Source organism: Fusarium tjaetaba (assembly GCF_013396195.1).
Source record: "Fusarium tjaetaba strain NRRL 66243 chromosome Unknown NRRL66243_c0000326, whole genome shotgun sequence".
Lineage (NCBI taxonomy): Eukaryota > Fungi > Ascomycota > Sordariomycetes > Hypocreales > Nectriaceae > Fusarium > Fusarium tjaetaba.
Genome location: NW_023501522.1, coordinates 1 through 22,202, shown reverse-complemented (window position 1 = coordinate 22,202; position 22,202 = coordinate 1). Strand labels below are relative to the sequence as shown.

The 22,202-nt window shown below is 48.7% G+C and overlaps 4 protein-coding genes across 4 annotated transcripts; 1 reads left to right on the top strand and 3 right to left on the bottom strand.

Annotated features, from left to right (window-relative positions):
• Positions 1 to 4,926: 4,926 nt before the first annotated feature.
• Positions 4,927 to 6,902, bottom strand: FTJAE_12216 (dityrosine transporter; the record flags this gene model as incomplete). The annotated part of the gene is made up of 3 exons (XM_037345239.1): positions 4,927 to 6,013; positions 6,262 to 6,404; positions 6,507 to 6,902. 3 exons carry the CDS (start codon positions 6,900 to 6,902, stop codon positions 4,927 to 4,929), a joined length of 1,626 nt encoding a protein of 541 aa, XP_037200738.1.
• A 965-nt stretch (positions 6,903 to 7,867) lies between these two features.
• Positions 7,868 to 9,301, bottom strand: FTJAE_12215 (uncharacterized protein; the record flags this gene model as incomplete). The annotated part of the gene is made up of 1 exon (XM_037345238.1): positions 7,868 to 9,301. The coding sequence occupies one exon, from the start codon at positions 9,299 to 9,301 to the stop codon at positions 7,868 to 7,870; it is 1,434 nt and encodes a 477-aa protein (XP_037200737.1).
• A 6,079-nt stretch (positions 9,302 to 15,380) lies between these two features.
• On the bottom strand, positions 15,381 to 18,085 carry FTJAE_12214 (spindle pole body component alp6; the record flags this gene model as incomplete). Its single annotated transcript, XM_037345237.1, has 2 exons — positions 15,381 to 17,883; positions 17,949 to 18,085. 2 exons carry the CDS (start codon positions 18,083 to 18,085, stop codon positions 15,381 to 15,383), a joined length of 2,640 nt encoding a protein of 879 aa, XP_037200736.1.
• A 573-nt stretch (positions 18,086 to 18,658) lies between these two features.
• On the top strand, positions 18,659 to 20,162 carry FTJAE_12213 (transcriptional coactivator HFI1 ADA1; the record flags this gene model as incomplete). The annotated part of the gene is made up of 3 exons (XM_037345236.1): positions 18,659 to 18,890; positions 18,946 to 19,383; positions 19,438 to 20,162. The coding sequence occupies 3 exons, from the start codon at positions 18,659 to 18,661 to the stop codon at positions 20,160 to 20,162; spliced, it is 1,395 nt and encodes a 464-aa protein (XP_037200735.1).
• Positions 20,163 to 22,202: the final 2,040 nt, after the last annotated feature.

Below are 22,202 nucleotides of genomic sequence, written 5' to 3'. Positions count from 1 at the left end.
CGGGATCGGTGCTTGTCGAATTTGCGATTAGAAAAAGAGGGCGTCGAGGAGAGTGACGAACAGGCCGAGCGATGAGCGAAGGCGTTGACGAGGGGGAAAAGAAAGGAGGGGGGAATAAGAGAAAAGAAGTTGACCAAGAAGAGATAGGAGGGAGAAAAAAAAAGCGAAGCCAGACCAGGCCAGGAGAGGAGAGGCGAGAGCAGGGGATTATGGACACGGGACAAGGGGTTGCTATCCAGGACCTTGCAAAGGGCGATAGGGGGACGAGGGAGGAAAGCACTCAGGGCAGGTCTCTACCTACTGCACAGTACAGCTCGGATGTACCTACGGATGGGGCCCGCTAGGTACGGGGCTCCGCTAAAGGGACCGGGAAGGATGGACAGTGGAAGGGGTATGGCTACTATGGAACCTCATTTAGGGAGTAAGGACAGTCTTCTGTAGGTGACATTCACTTTCTATCTCCGACATACGTAGGTACCTAGGTAGGTATCCGTACTGTAGATACATTTTGTACTGTATTATTTACACCCATCTTCTTGACTGAAGGCCTCTCTAATTTAGACCTGCATCTGGTGGTGGCTGTCGTCGCCTAGGCAGTCAGGAACCTCACCTATGCCCCGGAGAGCCCGGGACGCATGACTGCAGACAGGATGTTTATAGCTGATGCAAAGAGCAGCGTTCGACGGATCACAAATAGGTGTTTCTCAGTGGCTGTGTTGAGAGCTAAGGAGAGGCCATAGGGAGAGAGGCTCGGGGCTCAAAGGAGAGAGGAAGAATGACCCAAACCACTGATACCAGAGACCCTAGGAAATTTGGGGATGCGCAAACGGTACCTGCGCTGCACAGTGAATGGCGGACAGTACATGTAAGGTGTCTTCATCTTCACCTCGGGCAGTTTCGAGACCAGGCCTGCAGGGAAGCTTGTACTTCCAAAAAAAAAAAAAAAAGAAAAGCCAAGTCTCGCTACTGACAAGGGACCCAGGGAACTTGGGTCAACGTCAGGCATTTGGAGAACATCGAAGAATTAGGACTGGAACATGGCTCCGTTCAAGCTTTAGAGACTGGATACCAAAAGCTCCAGAAACGGTAATAAGTGGTTCACTGGCAACTTCTTCAGCTCGCTTTCAGCACCGAAAAGTACCTAGATTTTGCCGAATCATGGAACGGGCGCCTTGACAATGCCTTTTCCCTTGACGCTCTATTATCAGACGGTGTTGCCGGGGGTGGAGACAGATGTCCAATGAAAAACACTATATCCTTCAAATATCCAACCAACGATCGACATCAAACGCCTTCGGGGCATATCTGATACTCAATTGGCTGAGCAATTTGGATTTTGGCAAGTCTCCGCTGATCTGACATACATACATACAGTACTGTCGAGGGCCTTGGGAACCAATCCGTTGCAGCTCCACGTTGTAAACAATCAACTGGGCCGTTACTGTTGTGGACAGGACAATGTCATCGCCGGTTCTACTGCCGCCATCGCTACCGCTGTCCTGGAGACGGGCTGCTGATGCTTCACTAGTCGTTCCGTATTCTCTACCGACGAGGGGACAGGACGAGGTTTGTCAAGGACAATCAATGGCAATCGCTTCCAGCTAACTAAGCCTTGAGTCGTTGCTTGGCCCAAGCCTTGCATCCCCTGTCATTGCGCCATATCCCAGCAACGTTCTGTCGCTTCCATCCCAATCAGAAAGATTAGAACGCGCACTGGGGGCTCCATGGAACATGGGCCCGTGGGTCTCCCAGCGAGGGCCAGTCCGCCCCTATTGTTAGAGAAGGGAGAGGCTCTCGTGGCTGATTATGGCGCACTTTGTCAATCATGAACCTTCTGAGCTCAAACATTGCCATGCTTGCCTCTGGCGGTGGTTGCGCGTCCTGCAACTCCTGATCGGCGTCTGATTCGAGACCATGGAATCAGCCGCCTGTCAAACCCATCGCCGGTACGGCTCTGTCTCTTCGTGTCCTGGACGAGGCATCAAGCATGGAACTCGGAACTGTCCCTATCGCACTGCGGTGTACAAGTAAGCAGTGTGTACCTACCTATGCTGAGATCTCCAGCTAGAGACCAGCCTGGAAGTCAATGGGCTCGAGGCATGTCTCACTGGCAAATGAGTGCCGAGAGCGACCCTCCTCTTTTATGCTTGTTGGCATCTCATTTCGACCCTTTCCGAAAAGTCGTCACTCCAATTATCGATAGTAAATTAGCTCTGAATTGACAACAAGCTGTTGAAACAATCCCTTCCTTGCAATATAGATCGGTGCCGTCGGTTTAGATTTTAGAATCCTTTACTGAACAATCAGACTAAAGACATAAGTCGGTGAATCTTAATCTACGCAAACCCCGATTCTCTCTCCCAGCCACGCCCCCTTCCGTCCAGTCGAAGGACAGGGACACACGATGGGCGAGGGTCCTCCCGCCACGCGTCCTTAGGGTCTACTCCAATTATTTCTTTTCCACGGGTGTCAAATGGTTTATTATGACTGTGGACATTCATAACGGAGAATTGTATCAAGTAAAACTGTTGGAGATTGACGCACACTGCTTCATTCTGTAACGTTGGTTGCGAAGCCTTGTATGCCGATCCGATCCAAGACAATGTCAACGTCAACAATAATCTGAGAATAGCAACATGGACCCCCACTGTCGGTCTTTTTCAGGGTCAGCCAGCGTGCCGATTTGATTTTACAGAATCTCACGATTAGCCATCGAGCCTGTCGTGGTCTAATACTCTGCATACCTATCTTGAGGTAGTTGGTTCTACCCGAAGGAGAGCAACGGCGAGTTCACTCATTCTCAACCAACCTGCTCTGCGATTCAGTAGAGGCGAGAATCCATGACCGTTGAAGTTTGAACTGTCTTTTTGGCCAAGCTTTTAGCCATGGTTGCATCGCGAGAATTCACCAGCGCCACAGGTGCCACCTCCAAATGAAGTTTAGCGACAGGGGCTGGCGAGCAGAGCTGACAATAATAAACAGCACATGTTATCTCAGATGGACCATGGCGTAAGGCCAGTAGCAACAGATTGCCAAGGGCTGCTCGATTGCTGACACGAAGTCACCAACTGGGCGTTTTAGTGCGTGCAAGGGGCGAGCGAACCGGTTCTAAAGATGCATGCATCGCCTTGCCCAAGGTACAGTACTCTGTAGTCAGGTTCTTTCTGCTTATGGAGTAAACCCAAGACGTTGCAAATCGCTGACTTGTAAATTAGCTCATCGTTCACTACTCCGTACGATGTATTCTTTTGTCTGTCATCGTTGTGTGTATGTACGTACGTTTACTGTGGATATGGACAGGACAGAACCATCGGAAACGTCCGTGACTCAGCATCCAATGTTCTATTGTTGGAGATGCACTAGATACGCAACGTGGTAGTTATCACTGTGGTTGATGCTCCACGACGGAGACCCCCTTCACATACACAATGCCCCCGTTCTCGTGTTTCGTCCGTGTAACGTCTTGCTGGCGATTATGCTGTCACAGAGCAACTGACCCATGGTGTGGGGGGTTTCCCGAGTCTACTTGAGGTTGTGCCGATGTCGTTGCAAAAGTATAATGCATTATCGTATCCACTATGTTTCTCTATTAACTTGAATATGCTTGATAGTTATTTGAGATCCGATGCCTTCGTATTCTTAAGCGAGCGTTTGACTTACATCAAAAAAGGACCCGCCATTTTCTGATCAACTTATTCCTTGGCAATTGGCATGTTTATCGCTACCTCCCGGCGTACCTACCTACCTGAGGATGATTGACTGGGTCGTGGTTCATTTCCTAAAGTCCCCAACCCCAATTGATACTAGTTAGAGGCAGTCGTTGTGAGAATCCAATCTCCAAAGCTATGCAAGGTCATTTCAAAGGCGGCGGGTCTCGCGGTAAGGCCAAGTTGGAAAAGCTGGTGTTGACCAGTCACCACGCGGCAATTGACCAGCCCTGTATCGTTATCATCTTATTTTGGCGTCTTGAGCTAGTTACAAAGGAATCTCTCATCTCAACCGCTTAACTCAACTGGGGTTGAGATTGACTTGCGGGCCGGAATCCCTCAAAATCTCACGGCCATTACTAGTGTAAGGTAGCTCACCATGCTGCGTTGCGTAGCACGCAGGAACTCGACATGAAGAGAACAAGTATTCTTGCGTTTTGCAAGGCGTTCGAACATGTATCATCCCCCCAAACCCTATTGTGTATCGTACAGGCTAACAGGCCAAGACGTTAAGGCCAAGGTAGTACTGTGTAACCTTGAATTCAGAGAAAACGACGAGCACATACATGAGCCTATGGCAAGCCTAACACTAAGCCTAATGTTTAAGGTTGCGTTATCTATCTACTACACTATGTATGTACATACACTTCCATCCACTGCACCCTTCCCACTCTGAGGATGTCACCAAACAACATGGCTTGCGTTGATACAGTTTTCGGTTGGTTACATCTTTCAGGCAAATGGGTGATAGTTAGTGGCAATAACACGGCCCTGTAGTGTAACAGTAGCAACGGGGAAAAATATTGTAAGGCTGGCTTATCTAGGTACTTGTTATTAGCTCCCAGGTTCTCATCTGAAATGAGGGCTGGGGTGAACAACAAACTTTGGCATTTCTCCCCCGATACATTACATCATAATATATTGATTGTGTCTACGTATCACATGGAATTGATGATTGATGGGTGCAACATGTTTATCGTCCCTTATTTTCTACTACCTTATTTCACCTGAAGTGACAGCCCTATTTGTAGGAAAGTAAAAGCTCGCGGAAATGCCAAACAACCTCTCCGCTTCACTTCTTTGCCCTTGCTAGATTCTCAGTTCTACTTCAAATACTGGCCGTTCAGTCTCGTTATCCTCGGTATTACAGCTCGCGCCTACATCTGACCAATAATGTCTCTGCAAGATGTCCCTTCTTAGTCCCATTCCTTTGCAAGAATCAGGTCTCACGGCCTATGTTTCGGCTCTGCTGTTCTGGATCACTCCCGTCAAACGCAAAGCTTGGCCCCAATATTTGAGCACTTTTGGATCGATCTGTATCCATATCATGATCGGCTTTGATCTCGTTCTCATCTTCCTTGGGACCCTCTAACCGTGCTTGAGTTCTCTCTCGCCAGCCTTTCCCCCATCGAATTGCTGCCATGGTCGCCAGAGCTGAGCCTATCAAATACGCTGCTGAGATGGTCGAAAACCATCCAATGCCGACAGCTTCGACTGCCGGTAGAACTACAGCCGAAGCGATGCAGCCAACCAGGTATCTCGCGAAGAAGTTGGTTGCAGCCACCTCTGCCCCATGGCCAGGCATGACATCGAGACAGTAAGTGTTGTACGAGGGAAAGCAAAACAATTGCGCCACGCCCTGTACGAACATGGCGATAACAGGCACTGGAATACCTCCAACCTCCCTGTCGACACTCCAGCCATATACCAGCATGCTTCCCGGCATGATTGCGCCCATGAAAGGCAGGGTGGATCGAAGTCGATCTTCTGGTATACGGACACCTCCACGTTTCTTGATCCATCGCTTGGCCATCATGTCCGCCCAGTGTCCACCTCCGAAAGTCCCTACCAGGTAACCGAAGCCGGGTGCCAGGTAAAACAGACCCGAAAGCAACGGCGAGTCGAGCTTGAAGCGGGGATTCAAAACATAACGGACCGGTGTTAGGAGGCTGTACATGTTCCAGGTTAAGGATGCACTGCCAAAAGCCACCAGTGCAATATTGAAGAATTGGAATAGGCGCAAGACTCGCATCGGGCTGATCATGCCGAGAACCTTCAGTGTCCTTTTCTTGCCCGAGAGGCTTTTCAGATCGTTGATCTTGAGGTGATGAGCTGTTTCGCATACAACAAAGTACACGCCGAGTACTCCGGCAGCAGCCAGTCCTGTCTGAAGCCAAAAGATAGTCCTCCACGAAGACCATGTTACGATGATACCGCCCAAAAATGGTCCAAATGCAGGACCAACAAGTGTGCCGGTCAGAAACCACCCCATTGCTGCACCGCGCTCTATTGGACGGTAGATGTCACTATTTCATATCAGCGACAATGGCTCTCAGGGCACTCGATGCTATTGAAGCTCCTTGAAGATCGAGCTGGCCATTTGAGTAAGCAGCCAGACTCTAGAGGTTGGTTGCTCAGAGTATTAATACTGAGCAAGTCTAGGTTATTGTTGCGATCGCCAATAAGATGGTTCACTGTCTTACCTGTGACCCAGGGTCCTTTCAAGGACATGAGACATTTTATAAGTAGAAGAATGAAAAACCTGGCAACTTACCCAATGCATGCTGGGCCGATGAGAATGAAGGCTGTGCCCCCGAACGCCGAAGCCGCCCGAAAGACGATAAACGAGGTGAGGTCAGGAGCCAATGCAGTGGCCAGACTGAGCAAGAAGAAAATAGTCGAAGAGGACAGGGCTGCCTGTGAAAATGTCAGTGTTCTTCCTGCTCTTATGGGCACTCCGTCAAGACTTGGGGAACGAGTTGACTTCCTGGTTCCAACCAGAGCACCACAAGCACTTACACTCCGCCTTCCATAAACCTGGCTCATGGGCCCCCAGAATAAAGGTGATAACGCCATTACAATCATATACGCCGCATTACTAAGATTTATAATGCTTCCCGTGCTGTTGAAAGTCCTCGCGACCTCTGGTGTCGCCGCTAACACTGAAGTGCTCGATATTGGCGACAGAAACGCCCCAAATGACAGGACGGTCACGATAGCAACTTTGCGTCTTGAGGAAACTTTGTCAAAGATCTCATCACCTGCCTCGCGGTAAGGCACATGGCCATCTGACGCAGTGATGATGGCAGCCGATTCGAACGCATCGTGGCCGGATATGTGTGATGTTGTGCGGTTGATAGCGTCTTGGGTTGGGTCTCGGACTGTAGTCTGTGGGGAAGATTCTTCCTCGCTCATGGCAGATGATGATATTCCATCCTGTGAATCATGTAATGTCTTCGGCATGGTAATCACTGGGCTCTAGATGTTGATTTGGGTTTCCGGGAAGAATGTGGATTTACATTCCCGCATCAGACAAAATTGATCAAACAACTCAATATTTTAAAGAAGTATAGGAAGTCAGAGCAATGAAGCAAACGGGACGAAAAGACCAGCAGCTAACAGGCATATATTAGCAATTTAGCATACGAGAGCTCCACATGAGGAACTCCTGCAGACTTCGTCCCCAAGAGCCCTCGATTACTACATCCTAGCAAAAGCAGTACCATGCATGGGATCACCCCCTCTCCACTTCTTCTTCACCATTGAACCTCAAGTCATCGATCACATCAATGCATAAATAGTTGCTGATATGTGTGTGATATTCACATGGCAGTCTATTCACAATCAGCTCCAATACCGAACACCAACACCCATAACCAAACGGGCGACAACTCCCCAGGACTGGAGACGTTTGCAAGTGACTGTGAAAGATCTCGGAGTGCATTCCGGCGCAGTTTCTTACACTGAATCTTGGGTTGTTTTGGGAATAACCCGGACATCGGCGCTGGTGTTCGGGTGCGGTCTGCCGGGTCGGAATGGTGCTTCCGATACGGGTCATCGTGAATCCACATTTTATTCGGGGGTACCGTTTAGGATTTCCGTTATGAGACGTTTGCCTACAGAGTAAGGTAGAGGTGGATACAAAAATCTGGTCAATGGGCTTAGCAGATCAGATCTCTTTCTAATCTGGTTTCTTATTGCAGCGTCTACAAGCAAACGCCAGGTTGTAATACAAGTTCTGTCATAGAATCAGATGCTAGAACGCCAACTCCTCTCAATGCTTGTGTATATGTTCGTCCAGTAGTCTCACCGAAAAGCCATGCCTCCCCAGGGTATTCTCATATCTAAACATGCACACCACAGTTCCTCCGTTGTTGTCCCTAGGCCAACAGCTTCTGTACACGACTCTGTAGTACTCGATCAACGGGTTGGCTGCTACGCTGCACAACCACGTTTTCTCTGCCTCCGATTGTAACGACTCGAAGCCACTCCGGGGCGACCTCGCTGGCAATCAAGCGCACGCAAGCTGCCCCCTCCTCCTTGGATACCGGAACCCGGAGAGAGTCTTTGAGCTTCTCAAGTATAACTGCCATCGTAAAAGCCTGTCGTGGCAGGGACATTGGGTTGGATAGGCTCAGCATTGAAATGGTTGCTGCAACATCGCCCACGCGATTGAGGGCTGCACGTCGCTGAAGCTCGGGCCCAGAAGGGGGAAGGGGTTCATTGGCTTTAGCTAATTGTTTTAATCGTAGCCGATCAAGCAGGCTCATCTTTGTACCATCTGGGTTGAGGAGGGGGCTGCTGGATGCCGCGTTTTGTCTTGCTGCCTTCTCATGCTGCTTCGTCACAATGCCACTCTTAAGCTCCGACAACGCACGCTGACCTTTGTTGAGAATTGGATTCGCCGTTGTTCTGTTGTCCATGTTCTTTATCTCCACTTGGGGTAGTTCGTTCAGTGAGAGACTATCCAACGGAAGGTCAATGTCCATTTCATCGGCGGAGCGTTCGGTGCCTAATGTTCTCAAATTGATTTCAAATTGTTTCAGCAAACGCTCTTCATGGATTGGTGCCATGTCGACAGAAGAGCGCTCAACACATATCTTTCCCCGGCCATAGTCGGCAATCATGAATGGTGAGCGAGTGTTGGTTTTTGTCGAAGTTTGTATAGCGATGCATCGTCGAATATCCTCGATAGTGACCTGGCGTTTACCCCACGATTGAGAAATATGTGGCGCAAGTGTGCGTATGTCGATAGGTGAATTGTTACCGTTGTGAGCAAACTGGATCATAATTGTCTTGACAAACGACCGATGTATATCAACGAGCTCGGCAAGATGGAGAGGAAGTGCATCCTTGTCGACCGCCTGCTTGCGCAGCGTTTTGAATACATTGTCGAGTTTGGTTTGCACTGTCTTTCCTTGCCTCTTGCTCTCAGAAAGAGGTGTGGTCCCTATGGGCTTGTGGGCAGCTCTCGCCCTTGAGGGAGTTGCCTTCGCAGTTCGCTTCCCTTTTGGCACATTCTTCGCAGCCCGGCTCGCAGCCAGTTCCTGGTTCTTTGATACGGGCTTTATAGGCGTGGCAAGTTCATCGTCACTGCTGGGTGCAAACGAGGCAGTCCGAGCCTTGGTTCTCGGATGGGTATCTTCTCCATCTGTGACCGCTTTTCGTTTCCTAGTGACTACCGAAGATGCAGGCAGGGCGACAATTTTCTTAGCAGTATCGTTTGGGGTACAAGCTTTCGAGACACGGGTGAAGTTGGTAATGGAATGGCTAGCAGAAGGTGCAGCTTGGTTGCGCCTGGCCGGTCGAGGCATCCTCAATTCTCTGTGAGAGCTGAAACACGTGAGGAAGCGATTTAAGTGAAGGAGCAGATGAGAAAATCGAAATATCAAGAACGACCTTTGCAAGCAAGGAAGTCGTGGTCATCAAGTGAGAGGACCCAATCGCAGAAGTTGCAGTGAAGAAAATTGAGAAGATTGGGAAAGTAAAGGCGATGTCTTGGAAAGTGGAAGTCACGTCCACAAAAAGATGGAATGTGCTCCGTCGTCAAGGGGAACGCGAAGATCTAGACGCGTTCTGGCGTGCTCGTCGCGTCTCACACGCGTAAAGCTGTTCCCCCCCACTCGCGAATAAAGTTAAGTGGTGCACGGACCAGTATAGACGGCTGAGCTAGCTGAGGCCCAGTACTCCGTATCACTGTATGTGATGTTGACCTTCAGCTGCTACGTGTACTAATTTAAGGTACAGTACGGAGTACATACTAATATGTAGTACTATAGTATAGTACCTAGTTACCTAACCTTGGTCAATTTTTGCCCGTACTGGTATGAGGTGTCGATACGAATCAGCACCTCAGGCACAACTGATCTATGCTTCCATGGTCGTGATGACATTTCTATAGGAACGAAGTGCCCTAAATTTTCATCCGTATGTCTCTATGGCCTCGAAAGTCGGTATAAGTGTTTAAATCTGTCTGTACTCCTAATACAAGGGAAAGCTGAACGTCTTTGTACATAACCCTAGCCATGCTCCCCCAACACTGGCTCGGGTATTACCAGTAAAACTGTTCCTTTACAAGACTAGATCAAGTACATGTTGATGTAGTGGCCTGATGGGCAAGCACACGTTCTTATATGTCTAGAGTACTTGGGGTAGTCCAGAGGCAGCTTAACCTTTCTGTGTAATATGGTGGTCCAGCAGGTCAATCAGCGTTCTTTGTTTCCCAGTACGCCAGTAGTAAATGTCATAATATCCCTCAGGTACACATGATTGCATTTCTATCTCTCGAAACATTGTGTTCATATAATACAAGAGCGGCAGTAACCGTTAGCTCTCCAGCCTCATTAATAAAGAACAATATTTTTAGAAAAACCACGTGAGAGCTATACATGACTGATTCTCTGAAAAGAGACACCAAGAACGATACCTAGCTGTAAAGTGTTGCTTGCTGCTTGGATCAAATAAAACGCGCCATTATCCAAAATCCACAGTCCTCATGATGGTTTGCATATAAAAAAAGAACACTTCATACTCCAATTATTCGATCTGTACCAAGACTCCGGAGCGCACTAATGTGATATCGTGATAACGCCAGCAGAATAAATAGCAAAGCAATGAAACATTCCTCCAAGGCAAAACAGAATAAAGGTTTTCTTATCCATTTCCAAGTATGGACGGGTTACATGGGTACCTAGCGAGGCTTCGCCAGAGCCATTTAAGTTTCCCCGGGCAGCTAAAGGGCTTGCAGCTCAACGGCGGCCAGACGAGGTCCAATGTTCAGGCCTAAAGCTAACAGGGCTGGGTGGGGGAGGAGCGGGTACGGTATAGTCATCCTCTTGGATATGGTGGACTGGAGTTGAGGGGCGGTTCGTTTTGGTGGAAAGAGTAGCAGTGATACTGGTATAGAGGAGGTCTTGCGAAGTGACGACTCTCATGTTGCGAGGTGCACCCTGGATGGAGGACGAGTGTTGACCAGGCATGTTTCTTTTTCGCTTCAGAAGACAAAAAACAGATTATAGTTTCTGGGTGAATGTGTTGTTAGAAGAAGATTCATTGATATGGGTGAAGCTGACTTAAAAGTCAACAAGTACCGTGCAGTACATACCAGAATAGAAACAAAGCAGCTTGCGTAAACTGTGGATATGTGATGGAGCTGGCCCCAGTAGACTTTGTGATACACGTCAGGTCAGGATATCGTATCCTTAGGCTCGAGCGTATACTGATAGCAATGTTTTTTCTCTTTTTCTCTCTTCTTTCTCAAATTCTCTGCCCCGACTTGAGGTTTCGAGGTCGCCACGGAAGGGGTATCTCGGCAGCCGGGATACTGGCTAATGGCTGCTGTTGTTAGGATGAGAAGAGTCCTGGTGAAAACAACTGAAAGATCTTGCGCGTATGCAAAGCAGCCAGGGTCAAGGGTGAGGCAATGAAAGATTGGTTTAACCTTTTCAGATACTTATCCAGGTAAGGTAGATAAGGTAGGTAAGAGATAGGAAAAGAACAATTCGGGGAAAAGGGCGGACGGCCAGTTTATAAAGGGGAGTGCTATTGCCAAAACGATAGGGATGGGATGGGATGGGATAAGTGAGGTACCGTACCGTATTATCGACGCAGTCTGGGTACCTCATCTCACAACCCAACCTGAGCCTGAGCCTGATTTGAATGAATACCAACCCAGGTCCCAACCAAAGCCGGGGCAGACAAGGGCATCACTGTCATTGCACGATACCGACGCCGTCAAAAGGTACGTTATCAGCGAACAGCATTGACAGGGCGAGCCGGCCTGTGAGACGACGACATAACAAGCCAACAACTTAGCAAGGGCAAAAGCGACAAAACCTGGGGAACAGCCAACAGGACGGGTGCCATGTCTTGGCTTTGGTGCTAAGGAAGCAGGTACATGTTTCTACCTGACCAGGTATCCATGCACGGCACCAACAGGGAAGAGGACACACACCGTGTATAATGACATCCCTGACCTGGATACCCGTACATACAGTATACATATTCCAGCCATTACCTTACCTCACCCCCGAACCCTCCGTGGCCCATTTCGTTCAAAGCCTGCATTGTTTTGGCGTTTGCAAGTGACGAACAAAAACTACTTGTACTTACTAGGTAGGTATACCTACTTATGTAAGGTAGGCTCTTAAGGTAGGGAGGAGACCACCGCCGCCCATCAGAAATCTTGGTGTGTATCGTCGAAACTGTCTTGATATGACAAGCACCATAGCGAAATGGTGCAACAGGCACGGTCTCTCCCCTTCCTCAAGAGCCACATTATCGAAAGGGGGGCAGGTACTCCGTATAGATACAAGAACTGACTACCAGTAGCACTTCAGCCCAGTTAAGTCCACCTAAAAGAAAGAAAGAAAGGCATTGGAGTTGTGACCCTGACTTTGCTGGTTCACAGCCAATAACTGCTTCCCTGGTGATTGCCCTGCATCATGCCGATATCATTGGAGGGACCTCAGCCACTGAACAAGTGTGTTGTTACCAGGACCGCTCCGAACAAAGGTATCCCAGTTACAGAAAGGAAACAACAAATCCGTCTAAAAGGGGAACGGCGAGACGGAAGGCTGACATGTAAAGAATGGCCAAGGTTGTCATCGTTACCTTAGTTGATAAACGAGGCCTCGTTCTGTATCTCAGAACCCGCACAGAAGGAAAAGACAAGTACCAGATAGGAGGTACCAGTATTACCAGTATGTTCCTGATCCTACGACTAATTATGTACGAACAAGCCATCACCAGCACCAGCTTTCTGGACCACAGGCAGCGAAACGTCAGCAATGCCACTGAAGCCCCTTGTTTCTCACTGGTGCAATTATGAATCAATTGTGGGGGCCGTAGGCCTGTTCCCGAACAGACGACAGGCAGCCCCGGCTTTTTACGCAGTTCAATATATTCCAGAAGGCCAGCCACTCACCCCAAGCAGAGGGAGCAAAGGAGTAGGCGAGAATTTTCCATGCATTAGTTACTACCAGTAACTACTCCGTAGTACCGTGCGGTTTTGCCCCTGGTAGTCTACCTAGGTAGGTACCTAGTCATTCGTGATTCTTACCAGTAGTATCCAGCACTAACAGCAAACCAATCGTTGGTCTCCGTGCCATAGATGGACCACAATCAAAATGACACTTTTTGAAATGATGCCTTCAAGTCAATGGTCCGGAATATGCCCAGCCAAGCCGCATTGATAAGAAATCGACACTAATCCATCCTATCACATCCCTGGCGCTGTATCAAGGCACACACCTGGCCACGTCGAATATGCTCAATGAACTGGTGTTGCCTAGGCGTAACGATACGTGCCACAACCTGAGTTGCCTGCAAACACAGCACTTGAGTGTCTCCGACATCCAGAGGAGCAATGGATGTCTCATGACATGACGAGCACTGAGGAATGCCCGTGCAACAAACAACGCGGCAATTTACCTGCCAAACCAGGGAGATAACCACATTCTGAGTCAACAGGGGTCAGAGGAATCACGACTCTTTTGATTAATCAACAAACTGGAAGTTATGTGCCTGCATACATGTGCATATGCGCTTAGCCGTGGGAGAATTTGTTGAGGGAGACGAGATAGTATGAGGTGTCTGTTACTATGGCCTACCATTCCGAAAAGCTGGTATAGCTTGAGGAAAGCTATGCGTAGACTTTACCCGAGATGATCGTAGAAGGCTCCGCGGATCACCAAACATACCATAATCCCTCAAGGGCAAGAGGTTCTAGGCCCTGGGACCTGGGTAATGGACATAGTCGGTATTGAACCATGCCTGAGCTCCAGGCGAGCGAAAGCCCGTTTTGTGATATACTTGTAAGCGACTGGGGAGAATCCAACCTTTCTTCTTATGTATACATATCTGACACCCCCCCGCCCCACTGCTACAGAGTACTCTGTAAGGTACTCTGTAGAGTCGGCTCCTCTACTTGGATGGCCAGATGTCAGCGCCAAAGGGAGGTGACAGAGCATGGCCCCAACCGGAAACCAGCCATTAGCGCTCCGGCGCACCCGAGAACTGACATTGTCATGAGAATTGGTGAGCTGTAATACAGGCTTACCTTACCTCTAACTCCGCGCATGCCTATCCTGTCGTATCTTTTCTCAGCAGGTAGCAGTTGTGTTTACTGACTCCTAACGTTAGGTACTTGGCTAAGACTGGGCTGGAAAGGTTGGTGGGGTGCCGGAAGATGTGTCCATGTGGAGATGCTGGGGTTAAGGACGTATGTAGGTTAGAAGCGGTACTGTAGTATATATAGCTGTATCTGTACTGTAACCGGGATATTCCTAGATTTCCTAGATGTGATAGTTGATGATAGTCTATGTATCTGGGTTTCCGGCCGAAGTCTATTTACCTTCGGATCAGGGATATCTGTAAGGGAGGGAAACATAGATATCGATACGTCTGGATGGTGGTTTTCGTACTGGGTATGATTAATGAAATTTATGGCGATGAGGGCCTATGGATTTGGAAAAGCGATTTCGGGATGTGAAGTATGCATAGTGCACGTTGTTGCTTTTGGCAGGGATAAGTATTAATTATAGAGACTTGGAAGCAGTCGAGAATGCTGTGACACTATGTAGCCTAGATGTTGTAACCTATTAATCCTGTCGAATACCTAAGTATAGGTCATGCAAGGTATTGAAGTAGCATATGTTTGTCTTATGGGATCAGTTACCCCGAACGCTTAGCCGACGTCATTTTTTAGTTTCCAGTTGTTGTATGTAGCATCCTACTATATCTGCTAGGTTTGCTTATCGTTATGTGCTTATAAGCCATGTCTAGAATAGCTTTGATAATGGGTAGGTAGGTCTGCTTATGGTTCAGTATCTATAAGAAAGGGTAAGCATTCGACTAGCTTATGAAATGAGATAGTCTGAAGCAGATAAACAGTAGAGCGCTGGAATGGGAAGGCGAGGTTATATATCAATATGTCGTCGTTAATGGCATGGATATTTGGCAAAGCGGATACCACGAATTCACTGCCACTTACGTGAGTAGTTCCATACAAGACAATTCCTACTATATCAGTTCAGCAGTTATGAGGTACAGAGTCCAGAATCTTTCCAATCACGCTTGGCAAAAATGGACAGGCAAAGTCTAGCTCAGTATCCATTATATTGATCTAGGCTTTGCATCCTTTGTCTAGGTATGTAATAGAATAGAGAAACTCATGATAGACCACGTAAGGAGCAATGATGTCAGTGTCACCACAGCCGGATCATGTTTCACAAGACAAGTAAGAATATGGGAACAAGGGGCGTCCTACAGGTGCATGAAGAACCATGCGCTTTTTAGCCCTTTTCCTACCTACAGATGTAATTCTTTCCATATCATCATGCATGACAACTATTGCAACTTGCATGATCCATGCTTACACAAAACTGGCCCCCTTCACTTCTCGCCTCTGTTTGTAGAGGCACTTCGCGCCGTCGTCGTAGTTCCAGGAGCTGCCTTAGTCTTCCGTCGTGTCGGCTGATAAACGTCGTTGAAGTTCATGGCAACACCAAGGAATCGCATATCCACATCTGGTTGATACGCAAGGTCACCCAGGAGGATCTGCACACGAGTTCGGAACGATGCACCCAAGTGTCGAAGGCGCTCTTGTAGAACGGGAAACTCGGAGGCCACGCCACCAGAACCTGTCATCGGTGTGTCAAGGCCATCGTGATCATCGTTGTGGCGTGTGGTACTTCTGACATCGGCCTCCTGACGTTGCGTGAAGTCTGACACGCTCCAGCTGTAAAGTCCGTCAACAGAGTCTCTGTAGCTGAGCATGAACCGCAAGATTTCGCCGAGCTGCATCATATATGTCGTGCGGTCATCTTCATCAGAGCTGTGCGCACGTCGTTTTGCCCCGAGAAGACCTTTGTGAGTGATGTCGTTGAGGTACCGTGTATGCGCCTTGATCAGGTCATCCAAAGTGCAGTCCTCCTTTTGGATCCGTTTTTGAAGCTCGCCCCACGAGGATTCGATGACCTCGAACAAGATGTAGTATTGGAGCTGGCCCACAAAGTGAATCATCTCGGCCAGGACACCGCGTGTGGACTTCCACGTTTGAGAGACGGCAGGGTCGGAGTTCTGAAGAACTCCACGAGCACCCGTCATGCACTTCCGCCAGGTTGAGAGTACTGCAAATTCTACTCGCTTGATACGCCAGAGAAAATTGAAGACTTTCAGATATTGTCTATTCCCCCACTCTGTCACGACAACATCGACAGGTGCATCGATCTTATATTCAAGGGTAAAGCAATCCCATCCGATATCACCATGAGATAGTTGCAGCATGCGCGCATCTAGACGCCGTAGAACCTCGGGAGAATCATACTGAGCATTTGATCCCCGAATAGCGTGTTCCAATTGCGCCGTCAGAGTATGTCTGTACTGTGCCCCAGCCGGACGGTCAAGGTTGGCAGCCAGAGATTCCATGAGGAGTGCAATAAAATCTCCTTGTCCTAGAAGGATGTAGTTCTTGAGCGCCTGAAGATGTTTGAATAAGTGAAACTTGTTGGCCATCAAGTCGATGAGACGCTTCATGGTGGTCTTGTAAGCTTCATCGATCCAGGCTTCTAAGGTAGCTGTGTCGCCATACCTTAACTCTTTGGAAGCAGCTTTAGAGTAATCCTCAACCCACATGGCATCACCGCAGCTATGTCGAATGAAGTTTAGTGACTTGCCGATTAGGAAGACCTTCTGGGCAAAGTCCTGAGTAATTATGCTGGGGATCATGTCTGTAGCGATCTCAAACTTATCCTCCCAGACATTGCCTGCACCCTTAGCCTTCGCTTGCTCTTTGTCAGGAGCCTGCTCTCTAACAAAAAATTCCTGGAAAGGGTCGGACAGTTCACCGTCATAGATCCAGTGCCGCAAAATGTCGTAAAATGGCCGTGTAAAACTCCTTAATAATCTCTCTGCGAATGCGGCCACCACAGGATCTCCATGAGAAGAAGAGAAACTATGAATTAGGGAGACAAGCTGGCCCCCTCTGTTCTTCTCAGATTCCTCAGCAATGAGGCTCATCAACCTGAGGCCCATTGTTGCTTCGCGTGTCCATACTACACATCTTTTGAGCGTGACGCCTGTTCTTCCGATACCTTCTCTTGGAGCCTCCTCGTCAAGAGATGCAAGTGCTCTCCGTATCTGGGTCTCGAGAGTTGCTATCAAACTCAGATATGACTTGAGCTCACCGTGGATAGCAGCTCTGAGGCTTTGGCCTAGTAGCCCTTTTGCGGGAGTCTTGCAGAACCCGTCGAGGCCGCGATAAAGCAGCGAAGGCTCAGCCAAAGTGTGAAGTAGGGAAATGATTGGCAAAGGAAGTGTCGCCGGTAATTTGATAAGATCTGATTTTGCGAAGGGTAGATTGGTTGATGATAGCCCCTGCAGAGTAAAGGGAAGATCTCTAAGGATGACCGACTCTAGAGGCTCTATTTCCGAGTAATTATTTGCCAGCAAGGTTGATTTCAGTGAAACATCTCTTTTTACTTGCTCAGGGCGTGGATCCCCCTCTTTGCTGGATGGCTTGCTCTCTTTTTGTGTAACTTTCTTGAGTCCCTCTGACTGAAACGCCTCCTTGAATTGCTCCTCCTCAAAGCGAGAGGCCCTACTGGTGCGTTCCCGACCTTGGCGTTTGATAGCATCGCGACTGATGGCGTCTCGGTAATTGGGCGCCGAAGGCTTCACCGGGCTCAGTGGGAGCGGTTCGCTAGGGTCTGGGGAATCAGCGAGCTGATAGAGGAGGTAGAGTATTGCCCATTTATGTTCCAGCACAGGAAGTGAAAGCAGTCGGGTATATAAATTCGAGAAGCGCAGAGCTTGGGAGGGATTGCTCTGAATGAGCTTTCGTTTTATAAGGTCGGAGGCGTGGTTGACATCAGAAGAAATAGCGGGGGAAACTGGGCTAGACCGCGAATGGTGGGTGAGTTTTGGCATATTTTTCGGATACATTTGGGAAGAGGAGCATACCTGTCTATTATCGATTTGACAATTTCGAAGCAAGTGTCGTGACGTTCTTGCGCAACATCTTCAGGATCATTGGGATCACTGGGTACGATGTGGGTTATCAGGCTGTCAATAGCGTTGGTGATGCGATCGGGAGCCATGACGGCATCGTCGCGGGCCACTCAAGCAAGTATAGGAATGGGGCTGGTGAACAATATAATTGCAGAGAATCTTTGTTCGGGAGGTAATCCGATCAAGAGGCTTATGCGCAGGCAAAAGCTCTGGGTATCTTGTCCAATATCAGCGTGATTGGGATCATGAAGCTCAGACGCGACAGGCGCGACAGAACAAAGTTGGTAGTGATGCAGGGCGAGTTGCTTAGTGCCTGTTTTAGAGGTTTGATGTAGCGGGGACCTGAGCTCCCTCGACTATTAGGCAGCGATTCAAGTACAAAAAACCTTAACAATGCGCTGGTGTATCCCTGGCTGGGTGTGCTCGCGGCAAAAATCCAACTACACTCGAAAGCATACATTCACCTTTAACCTCACGTCAACAGCAGAACGAGTCGCCCATCAACTTACACGACGCAGCATGCCTTTCTCATCAGCTTAACGTCACCATAGTGATCGCATCAAAGCCCCCGTTCGTTTCGTCCAACTCATGTGTCTTTTTATCGCGCCGTGCCGCGCTATTTTGTCGCACGCGACGCTGTCGCTTATTCAACTCCTATCAAGATGCCAGACATCGACCCCGCGGCTTTGAGCCGTCCATCCGTCAGCCTCTCGACGCCGATTTTATCCAACAAGACACTTACTGGGTCTATCTCTGGTGCGCCAAAGATAGCAAAGTCAAGCCAGATCATACCCGCCCGAATTGACCTCGAACCGCTATATACTGCGCTCAAGGCTGCCATTGGCAACGAGAAATGGGCAATATATAAAGAATCAACGACCGAATTCCTGATAGGTAGATGCTACGACATCTATCAAGTACGCATGCGCAATTACTCACATATCTTCAGGACGCTTAAACCAGACCGAATATTCTGAACGAATAGACCCTATCCTCGCAGGCCCAGGGGACAAAGAACACCTACACAATAATCTCGTTGCCGCCATATATGGAAATGTTACTCGAGAGATGCCCGATCAAGGGCTGGCCCCCTGGGTCAGCGCCAACGATAAGCCTGCGGCGACGACAGGGACCAAGCCAGTATCCGGAGATGCTACGGAACGGAGGTTGAAGGGAGATGTCATGCAACTGCCAACCCGAGACCGCAGGCGCATCAAAGATTTGGTACAGAACGATGTCAGCGCCTCCATACCGCATCATATCCAACTGCTGACCAGTAACAAGTGGGATCCTCACGAGAGCATATCCAACATCTTTGCCGATACACGTCGCAAACTTTCCACAGTAACAGATGCCACCCCGACGGCAGGAAGCATAAACAACATGAGTATGTATTCTATCGAAACGTTTCTACTTTGGAAAAGCTTTAACAAAGTGCAAGATTTCGATTTAGAAATTCGAAAACGTTATGCTCAACCTTTGGCGGTCGAATCAGGCGAGTTTCCTGACATCAATATGATCTCCGGCCGAATGATACCCTCTTGCTACGAGGCAGGACTGGTCAATGGGCACACAGCGGATGCCCCCCAATTTCTGTCGGTAGCTGTGGAAACTTTTATCAAGGAGGTCCTTACACAGGTCTTCAGCCGCACGCGGAGTAATGGACCTGGTGAATCAGGCAGTGCTGGGTTTGGCGTCGGGACGACATGGATTCAGACGCACAAGTACAGGCGACAGCTGGAATACGAAGAAGAAGCTGCGATACGAGGCGAAATCTCCAGAGACAAGAGCGGGCTTTTGCCAATTGAATCCAGGGCTGCGAGCGAAAGAGGGCCCTTGGGAATGTCCGATCTTCGCTTGTCCTTAGAGATGGCGGACACAGGAATGGCTCAGTTTCCTGTGTTAATGACACAGGTTATATATGGATACCGGGAAGGGGAGCTGGAGAATTGGGATGACTATACCTGGGTGTGTGATCAGCCACCTGAAGCCTACACAGACGAGAAACATGATTCAGAGGCAAATGGAGGACATGTCTTTGAGCTTGCGAATGGTTACCCTGATGCCATGGATATAGACACGGAAGCATGGTGGGAAGGTGCGGAAAGTCAGGATGCTGATATGCTGGATGGCATATTGGACTCATGCCTTGCGGCAGGGTCCTGAGACTTGTCTAACGAAGTTGAAAATCTCGACTTAACGGACTGCATAAAATCGGACGGCTTTATCTTTGGCGTAGGGGTTTTTGGCTGATATCATTTTTGCTTCTTCAATTGGGTTGCGGCCGTGGGACACTCATTTTCATGGTGTTCATATTGTATGTATTTCTATCGCTCTGTAGGGTTGAAAGTCACCCTATACAGCATGCTATCAAGAGGCAACGAAAACTTGCCGCGGACTGGAGTAATGGGGACGTAGGGGAGGCGGTGGGATTTGTACTTTTATCATTACAGGAACGATACCCGGGTAGCTCGATGAGAGTAGAGAAGAAACCGCTAAGTACCTACCAATGATGATTTAAAAACCACTGGTTTTGTCGTGCTAGGTTAGGACAGTACAGTAGCTGGAGGCCTTCTTATGGTTGGCCAAAAGGAATTGAAATCGAATGAAGTCATAGAACAATTGTGAAAAGTGTCGTAACATTGAGTGTTAACTGAAATCCTTGCTATCGAGCTCATTGGAATGGGAGAGCTTTGTCGGGAAATGTACCTTAACGAACTGCCAGAGCCAACTTGACGTTCTGATCAATGGATTGGCCTCACGATGTTTGCAAAGCCAAGCAAAGCAAATAACTGTAGCGTTCAAACCTGACGAAACTTCTTAGCACGCACCCCTGCCATGCAATTCCCTATTGCCCACCCAGGCCACCGTGGATGAGAACAAGAAATGTCGGGATTGTTTGGTGGCTGATGACTAGCGAAGAACCATCATCCTCGTTGCATGCCAGAGTCGCCCGTACCTAGCTGGGAAGAGATGAACGCATCGGGGCTCCAAGTTCCTTTTCAGCCCCTTTGTTGTTTTAGGTGATTCTGCTTTCGGGAAAATAAATGCGTCAGCTCAGAAGCCTTCTCAGGTTGCTAACTAACACCAAAGCTAGGAAACCAGCTTCTGAGCTTGTGGAGAAAGAGAAATAGAAACAGAAATAGGAAAAGAAAAGAGATTGAGATACCAAATACGCGCAGCCAACGAGTCTCAAAAATCATCATAGTGCGAGCACTGGCAAAGGGTAACATAAATCATCCGTTCCCATTTGGTAGTACTTGGTTTTGGAGAAAGCTACCTATTCTGGACTTGCGCTTCGTCTCTTCGGTTGGTGCCTACCTAACTTAGGCAGGCAGGCTTGTAGATCATTGATGTGTTAAGAAGAGGGAAAGCATGATGGATGAAATCAGTCACACCTGTGAATCCACTCCAAGAAAAAGATTCTCGGCGATGTCATGATAGTTCACAGGTGCTTACCTTAGAGACTCGGCACGTACGTACAGTAGGACAACATGTACACAGTCCAATGAATCCTCATTGAAAGAGGAAGCTTGGATTGTTCCCAGTTCGGGAGCTGCACCGAAGAGCAGCAGAAGTGCCTGTAGAACAAGCGCCCGAGAAGCCCGAGCCCTTGACAGGTCCGTGCACAACCTTCTAGAAAGCTTCCATGACGGCAAGCATCTCCCAGCTCCCAATCATCCCCACTTCTCCCCATTCCGTAGGTCTTTGGCTTGGACCAGAGAAGCTCCTTCTCTCTGTCTGCCCTACCTTAGGTACCAGCCGCAAACTACCTACTAAACCAAAGGAAGTACCATACCTTAGTACTTTACATGCCCGCGCTTCGACAGGAGACAATAACTCATCTGTTGTCTGTCCTTGTCCACCTGACTTTATCCATCTTTTCCTGAACTCGGTCATCCTGCCTCGCGTTGCCGTTCCTTTCATAGCTCCATCTCTCACACCCGCATCTGCTAAGCTCTTCTTTATCCTTTGCATCTTCAACCTCCTCCATCGCCATCAGTCTCCTTGACGACGAGGCGGGGATCGGAGCAACAGAACCCCACTCACCTTGCTCATCAACTCTTCCCGGCCCCTTCATCATTCCTCAGCACTACGACATCGTGAATCTCCAAAGGTGCTCGACATCGGCCTTCATTCGCGAGATTCCTGTCGCCTTTTGATTTTCTCCGGTCTCTTATTATATCAAGAATTGGACCCCTGTCC